The following is a 9,178-nucleotide window of genomic DNA, read 5'->3' as shown; positions in this document are numbered from 1 at the left end:
CGAAGAATTTTTGAAAATGGCGTCTACGCTGAGCCCCGCACACCTAAGGGGTAACCTAATTAGATACTTTCATGTGTACACCGCTCGAATCTTTGTCCTTATGATAAAATAAAAAAAGAAAAATTATTAAAAAGCGCAATGTCGAATTTGTACTTGTTTGTTTACTCTTATTTTTTATTTCATTCTTCTTTTTTCTTTTTTTTGTGTATCTTTTACCTGTAATTGTTCATATGAACACTTGTTTTCACGCTCGTGGACGCAGAAACCCTCTCCTATTTTTTTTTTTTTTCTTTCTTTCTCAATGTTAATTATATAGTTCCTTTTTCAAAATAATATGTAACTTTAATTTAAATCCCATTTTATGAATTATTAATTTCTAAATTAATCTTTTTTTTTTTTTTTTTTTTTTTTTTTGGTTTAATGCCCTGTGATCGCATAACAGCACGCATCTCCCCCTCATTCCTTGGAAATCCAGAAAAGGAGAAAATTATTTTTCACTCGGCTATAAATTACCTCCCTTGGCGTTCTAGGCACTTCGCTGCTACTTACTTCCCCTCTTTACTGATGACTATTAAGTACTTCCATCCGTCCTTTAATTCGCCTTTCCCCTTAGCTACCTTTTCTCAATAGAACGCTCCGCAAAAGTGCGCTTTCATCCTTTTTGTATGGGGGAAATGTTACGATCGCAAATGGATTGCAGAGGAGTTAACACTGAAGATTTGCGCGCCGCTACACATGCCCCGCTATGCACTCCAAATATGCCACTGTAAGGTTGTGCGTGCAAACATTAGGCTAAGGGGGGAAAGGGTGTGCAAAACAATGTTGGGAAGGCGATAAATACATGTATGCACCGTGCGCCGACGAACTGTGCGCAGGTGAATTCTAGGCCCCTTCTCTTAGTTGTGTGTTAATAGGCCGCGTGTGCGGGGAAGAAAAACAAGGGTTGATATTATTGGTTCACGTTATTCTGTTTTTCTTTCTCTCTCATTCTTTTCCTAATTTCCTTTTTTTTTTTTTTTTTTTTTTTTTTTTTTTGTGCGTCCTTCCCCCCAATAACAATTTATTCTGTATCACCTTCCCGCCCTTTGGAGGAACTTTACGCACAAGGGGGGAGAAGCAAACGCTGCCACCACAACCATTCGCTGAGGTGGCGAGTTTCACATTTGGAAAAAAACGTATACACACCCTCCTTATGCACTACCCCATATCCATTTTATTTAGCGGAAAAACACATATTTTATAACAAGTGCACTATGCATTTTTCTTTTTATCCATCTGCGTCCATGGTGCCACTCTCCAACTGTGCGCTCTGTCCAATTTTTCCCCCGTATGAGTTGTATTCATTGGTATGCGCATACGGAAATAATATAACATAAACGTACACGTGCAAAAAAATTTTTTTTTTTTTTCCTTTTGAGTTAAAAATTGTAAAGAAGTGTACAATTCGCAGGTTCACAACCAAGATTAACAATATAACTTTAGCATAAAGCGAAAAAGACTACGTGCACATTTTTTTTTTTCTTTTGTTCATATAAATTTTTTTTTTTTTTCCCCTTTTTACGTATTTTCGCAAAGTGTCCTATTGCACCAACAATTTTTTTTTTTTTTTTTTCAGAAAAGTTGTAAACAATTGTTCGAAAGAAATAGGCAGAACATTTGTGACTGACTGGCAAATGTGAGTATCGGATAAAGTGCGCACATTTGCCAAGTAAAAAATAAGCGGAAAGAAAATGAACAGATGAAAAAATTGCACACACTGTGTTGAAAGTTTGCTGGAAAACGGACACGGAGAAAACGTAAAAAAAAAAAAAAGAAAATAAAAAGGAAACAAAGGAAAGAGCGAAATAACAAAGTAACGAATAAAAAAAACAAAACTGATCCAACGGACGAGCCAACGGACGAGCCAACGGATGAGCCAACGAACGAACCAACGAACGAACCAACGGACCAACGAGCAACCCTGACCAAAAAAAAAAAAAAAAAGGAAAACGCAAAGAAGACAACTGAAACTACGGAATAGCCAAGGACGCCCGACCACCTCCTCTCTCTCCCCCAGATTTCTCTCCATAACACTCGTCACGTTCCGGTGCGAGGAAACCTACATGCGCACTCTAAAGAGGCTGAAAAATGTGAGTGAAAATGAATACGCACGCTTGATCCTTTTATGCACACACGTGAAATCATGTTATTGTCCCGCGCGTTCCTTTGCCCTCTTCATCTTCCACTTGATTGTATTTGTTTTTCACGCCTAGACTAAGACCCATAGCGTTGCAACAACTTCGAAACGACTTCGAAGCAGATTTGCAACTACAATGCAACTACTATGCAACTGCTAATTCTTCACTTCCTAACTTCCCCCCCCCCCCCCCCCCCGCTCAGCGTCGAGTGAATGCATACACCACAGAAAGGAATAAACTAATCTTGCAGTAAAATGAAAATTTGGTTTTTCCAACAAACCATATTCTATATTGCCATCACACTCGTGAGAAAGATAGCTTGCTCCTACAAAAATGAAAACATAGAAGAGTTGAAAAAAATTATAAACAATGCGGAACTCTACAATAACCTGGAGAAGCTGGAGAGTATGATTATACAGACCCTAGAACAAGATAAGTTGAAGTTACCCATCGTGAGACACGATGTTCGCAGGTATTTTGATCTGTCCAAATTTAAATTAGTCGAATTTCAGACTCCAAATAACCATGAGCGTGAATATATTATCCCGACAGTCGATACAGACGCGGAAGATATTATAAAATATGAACATGCGTTAAAAACACAAGTTGCCATAGAATACAAACATGAAATCTCAGACATGATTAAGAAGAAAATACTAGTCGTACGCACGCTAAAAATTATTAAGATTATGAAGATTCCTATGGACGAATATAAGAAGAGCTCTAAACTTAACGAGGCTTTACTTCAGTTGAATAATTTATTCACCAACAAGAATGATCCAAAGAATGATGATGAAGTTGGCACCCGTATGATGAAGAAACAAATTTTTGGAAAATCAGGCTTCTCGGGAAAGAGTATTAGAAAGAGGATAGCTCTCTACATGCCCATAGACTTCCAGATGGACGTTATTAACTACAACGATTTCCTCTTCACTTACCATCCCAATATGGATCTAATGAAAAAACTTGACCGACAGGCCAATTATTTCGACATTGGCATATTCAATTATATAGGATCGCATTTCATAGGTACGTATCCCAGCAGTCTCTGAAACGGGGGTTGACAAGCCAACCCCATTATTTTTTTTTTTTTTTGTATTCCGCTACCATCCTCACACATTTAATGCCTTCTACCCCCAACCAAAACTGCAGCCCTCGGCCACTTCATCATTCTCAAACTGGCCCACAAGCACTACAATAAATTTTTCGAAATTGGGAATCTCAAGTTCCACAACTGGCATAGCATCCTAGGATTCAACCATTCGGACAGATACAAAGTGTTGGATCTTCTATGTGACGAAAGTAATTCTTACGAAGGAGATAAAAAGAGAAGAGAACTCTACTTAAAAAATAACATATCCTCCACTACAGAAGAATGCACCGTTTTGGAGTTCCTTATACATCACATCAATAAATACCAAATGGAGTTATTTACGAATGCCTCCAAGCTCAACTTAAATTTGCAAATGTTAATGGAGAATACGCATTTAAAAGAAAAGTATTTTAGCTTCATGTGCAAAAAGGATACCGGTGAGCCTTGTTCTATCTATGATGGTCCTAAATTTAAAGAAGGCGATGAGGAGCAAATGCCATTTGTAGACAATGATAACTATACCTTCAAACCGACCCAACTTATTTCCCCGGTAAAGGACAATCCTTATGATATTTATACAAACTATTTCAACTTTATAAAGTATTATAACGAGTTTAATAGGGACCATGTTTTGTACATCCACCTGCTCAACATTATCGGCTTGTTCAGTAAGATTTTCAGCTACTACCTTAACCATTTAGTGTGCACCCCATTTTTCCAAACACTCCATAGCACCTATACACCTCTTGTTCATATTTTCTTCCTGTACCCACCTCTCATCTTTGTCTTCTCTCCACAACTTCAGATGGAGATATGGGTGCCTATGTTAGCTCTCTCTACCTACCGGGGTACTACAACGGTAAGAACGCAACCCCACCTGTGGATTAGATGGAAGCACCTATGCATATGCTCCAATATAACTCGGAATTCCGCCCCCACACATACGCATACTACAATATATGTATATATACACACACACGCATACTACAATATATGTATATATACACACACACGCATACTACAATATATGTATATATACACACACACGCATATACCCCCGCAGCGATACAATTGGCTTACGAAGAGAACCAATCGATGAAGGAACTCTCCGATAACCTCGTAAAATGTAAACAATGAAGACGGCATATCGAAAGTCTTTCCCCCATCTCTACATCCTGACGATGTTATCCTTTCACGAAGAAAACGCCATTCACTGTTAACTCTCTGCTCATAACTTCCTTTGCACTAAACTCCATACAGGTGTCGAAATGTGCTACAGTAGGACTATGCAGAAGAAATCCATTGTATTCAAAATCAGCTCTCTATTTAAAAAGAAAAAGTTCGACTCTTCCAAGTGTAACATATGTGAAGGAACCCTGTTCTACATTAACAGTGAGTCTGCGCAAGAAGTTGTGCTCTGTTACGACGGTGTCTGCTGATGCAAAGGAGAATCGCCCCAAAGCTTCTGTTTCATAGTGGAAAATTGCCCTTCCGTAACCTTGCACTATTTTTTTACCTCTCCACGTGTGCATCTTCTTTACACTCCCCCCCCCCTAATCCACATACAGACCAAGTGCAGGACAGTATGTCCATGTTACAAAAATACAACGGATACATGTCCAAGGTGCTCAAGGTCAACGTCGTAAGCCACCTCATTAGGTTTATGAATATATATGAAGAGTACAACAGCTTCCTAATGCACGATTTGAACTGGTTTACATTTCTCCTTCTATTTAGAATGACTACATATAAAGGTAACTGAGGTGGCATAAAGGAGACATTGTCTCTGAGCGGGAAAAATCATTAATAGAAAATGTGTGTGTACTTTGGTACAACTTGTACTCACCCCCTTTCCGAGGGATAAATATCACACTCCAAGATACCTTTTCTACATAACTCTGATTTTATTCTTTGCATTTCCTCCCCAACCATCTCTCAGAAATCGGGCAATACAGTATATCCAACGCCATGTACCTGGACATTCAAGACGAAGACACGCGCAATAGGACTATGGTTACGTACCACTGGTATCCCTCCTACTTGAAGAAGTACATAACAAATCGCACGAGGAAGAACGAAGCAGTGAACCTGCTGAAAGGTAACAAGCAGCGAGGGGAAGAGGAACGATTTGCCTGCAGATGGCTAGGCTGAGGGGTAGAAAAAGAGAGAGCACCCACCTGGGCCATTTCACCGCTCCGTTCCACATACTACTCCAGACGGATTCATTACCTGTCATCCTTGACTTTCTCACTCTTTACCTCCAATAACTGCCCTTTCTTCACACCGCAGAGCTCGAAAAAATGATAGACAAAGATATCTTAGAGAAGATGAAGAAGTGCATTAAGTTTGTAATCCACGTGAACTCCATCCTACAGATGGACTTCTTTTATTACCTGAACGAAACACCTCTAGGACAGCAACACCCATATGGTTTGACGATGGAGATCGAAGGGAAGTTCACCGATTGGTTCTCGAACTACATGTACAGCTTTCCCTTAATAAATTACGAAGACCCCAAGGGAAGGTACAACATGCCAGAGCAACAGAAAAAAGGACAGTTCGTTGCTCCCAAGTATAGTAAGTGGAATTTACACTTGAAGAAAATTATCGAGCAGTCTTTTATCAACCAGTTTAATCAAAAACACGTAAAAAATTTATTCAAACATTTTGGCACATACAACATAAGTAACAAAATAATGCTACTCAGAGATTCATATGAACTCTATATAAAGAATTTTGAAAATATTTCTTTCCTTGGAGATATTATGCTTCTAAGGAAATTTTTTGGTGCTACTCCTAAATCGATTATTATAAGGCAGAAGATGCACTACTTCCTTCACAACATCTTTGGAAACCCTCTGAACTTTTACAAATTCGGTTTAATCTATGGGTACACCTTTGACAAGGTTTACCTCAAAGAAGTTGTGGATGCATTGCATGTGATTTATCAGATGAACCAGGCTATTTTCACAGAAATATCCTTCCTACAGACTGTTCGTTTACTCTTCAGGAAAATTCAATACAGCTTCTTCTCCCACAGAAGAAACGACGACATAGTAAGTGCATAGTTCACATTGTGTGCACTTATACGCATGCGAAATCACATGTGCTCCGCTGCACTAATCTGTCAAGAGAAGTAACCATCACAACATCCATATTCATTTTTTCTCCCTTCCCCACAGAGCATGAACAACATCTTCTTCTTCAATGTACGCTATGATTACTCCAAGCTGAAAAAGGAAATGAGAGAGGAAGAAATCCACCAATCCATGGCTTCCAGATTTTATGAAAAAACTATGTACACTCTATTTCAAATGATGTTCGTTACACGCATAAGCAAACACATAAATAAGTTAGACAGAAAGTTTGGAAATGCTAGCATGCTAGGTCTGGCGGTGGATGAGGAACCGGCACTCCAATTTAAGTATGTCTACTATGGCAGTATGTTCGATAGCATGTTAAATGTCTTCTTTCCTATGTTTATAAAGAAACCTGTTGTTCAGCTCAAGTACGGAAAGACCTTTGTACTTGCCAACATGTATAAGTTGGCATCTGAACTCTTTGCCATCTACAATTTGAACAACTTGAGTACACTCTGTGATTATCAATCCATGACCAGTGCTAATACATATGTCTTTAATAAGACGATGAAGTTCCTCGACAAGAAGTTTTTGCCCCTTGTCGTGGTGGCCTTCTTTATGAAAATCAACTTGGAGATAAAAGAAGCGAATGCAGGAGAAGGATTCTGGAAGACGTACTACAGTTCCCGATTTGAGGGACCAGCACAGATGTCGCAACATTTCGCCTACTTATCCTTATATACTGGTGGAAACATATTCATGCGGAACCATTTATTCTTCCCGAATCCGCTGGGCCAAGAGCTGTCAAAGCAAACAGAAGGCCTCGTAAATGCTCCTCCAAGGGAAAAGCCAGAGACGCATCGAATCAGTGGATTAGTTTTAATTGGAATGGTCCACTCTCTTTCAATCACATTCTTCATTTTTACTCTTCTAAGGTGGTATGCCTTTTACGACAACGTTATTTTTCTAATACGAAGCACTTTCCGTGTTTTCGATAGATTCTACACCATCCTGGAAAATTATGTTAACGTATTCATAAAAAGAATGTACAACCGAGTTACAGCGGATATTCTGCTCAAGTCACTCAGACGGGCCTACGACAGAGCCAAGAATGAGGGCTACTATGAGGAGGGTATTAAGGCCCGACTTAGCGACAAACAATTTTCACAAAGGGAAGAAAGTCAGGAGTGTTCAGAAGCACCTCCCGTCTTAACAGAAGTCGACATCGAGTCTGTTCAGGAAAATAGCAGTCTATACTACGTAGACAATGAGTCCATGTTTGAAGACCTCGATGATGATGAGCAGTTCTTAAACGAGAGAGATATTATTTTTTATGAGGATAACGTTGACAAGAGGGGTATTTACAATTATGTCCCTGTAAGTGGTCCGCAGTAGGGCAGACGTGCGTGGTTATTTGAGCGGTTATCTGAGTGGACGCCAGGGGGGAGGGGCGGCATATCTCCATCGTTCCGCATATAGCATGCGTCGTGGTATGTCCATCCATCCGAAGACATCCCTCTCTTCTTCGTGCCACCCTCACCCTATCACCTTGGGGCTATTTTACATCCCATCATACATTGGCGGAGTTTTACCGTCTACGAATTTTCCCAATCATAATAAAAGATAGGCGTCCTTTATTTTATTTTTATTTTCCCCGTGTCTGCTTTTTTATTTTAACCCTACACTGATTATCCTCTTTTTTCTCCCTATAGTATATAGACTTTAATTTTTTTTTTTTTTTTTTTTTTTAAGTTTTATGAAGTTGTTATGAAAAAAGAGTTCCATTGTTGTTGGTTTCGGGATGGCACGAGAGCAGCACCTACTCGCTTGTGCGCTTGCACATGATTATCACTTTATGCTGCGTACCAATATTGGACTTCCCTCGGTTATTCATCAAAACGATTTGCAATTATTCTGCCATTTTTTTGGGTCCCCTCCAGAATTTCCCCTATCCTGTGATTCACTACAACTGCATTTTCTTTCGGTACTCCAATGCGCCCAATGTGTCCACTGTGCGCGAACAGCTTTTAACCTTTTGATTACCACGTAAAAACTTTAATGGACCAAAAACACACTATCCCCTCCAAAAAAAGGGGGCACACATTTCTGCGAAATGTTAAGTTAATATTTTTCTTTAAAACTTACAAATGACCCTGTTCCTAATATATCGAGCTTTTTTTTTTTTTTTTTTTTTTTTTTTTTCCCATTTTGGCTGTTTTGACCGCGTCTTTGTTCGGCTGCATGGCTGTATTTTTCCTTTTTTTTTTTTTTTTTTTTTTTTGTGCATGTAAGAAAAAATCTTTTCCTTGATACAGCCAGTTTTTTAATCTATTAATGCGCCCTTTTTTACTATATATCTGTTCACACACGGAAAGGAAAAAATTGAATGGAACTCCTCTATTGTTCCACCTCTTCCAATACGCCTTCTTTCTGTGTTAAATGTGAGCATAACTGTCAAGGGTGGAAACTCCCCGTTCGAGATGAAAGAATAGTTGGAAAAAAAAAATATATATATTCCTACACGGTGTGTGCACATTTAGTTACATCCCCTAACGTGTGCACTAGTAAGCCTACGCCATGTGGAATTACCTACAAATTATAGGCTGTAAGACAGAGCTAGACAAATGTTCTGGAAAAAAAAAAAAAAAAAACTAATATGTAATAGTATCATACGTTAGTACAGTGTTGGTGTTACAAAAAAAATAAAAGCAAATGCAGAGCAGAAAAGTTGCATGCTACATGGCATGGAAATTTTGGGGGGGAGGGAGGGAAATAGACACCTAAAGTTTACACGTAAAAGAGACAAATTAGTCAAGATGCACAGTGTA

The 9,178-nt window shown here is 39.0% G+C and overlaps 1 protein-coding gene across 1 annotated transcript; it reads left to right on the top strand.

Annotated features, from left to right (window-relative positions):
- Positions 1–2,584: 2,584 nt before the first annotated feature.
- On the top strand, positions 2,585–7,745 carry PKNH_0734400 (cytoadherence linked asexual protein, CLAG, putative; the record flags this gene model as incomplete). Its single annotated transcript, XM_039113956.1, has 9 exons — positions 2,585–3,206; positions 3,330–3,938; positions 4,076–4,129; positions 4,334–4,396; positions 4,531–4,662; positions 4,839–5,024; positions 5,210–5,368; positions 5,560–6,326; positions 6,453–7,745. 9 exons carry the CDS (start codon positions 2,585–2,587, stop codon positions 7,743–7,745), a joined length of 3,885 nt encoding a protein of 1,294 aa, XP_038969591.1.
- Positions 7,746–9,178: the final 1,433 nt, after the last annotated feature.

The sequence above is a fragment of the Plasmodium knowlesi genome, assembly GCF_000006355.2.
Source record: "Plasmodium knowlesi strain H genome assembly, chromosome: 7".
In the NCBI taxonomy this organism is placed as follows: Eukaryota; Apicomplexa; class Aconoidasida; order Haemosporida; family Plasmodiidae; genus Plasmodium; species Plasmodium knowlesi.
The sequence above is the reverse complement of the archived record's forward strand: the minus strand, read 5'-3'. Positions and strand labels throughout refer to the sequence as shown.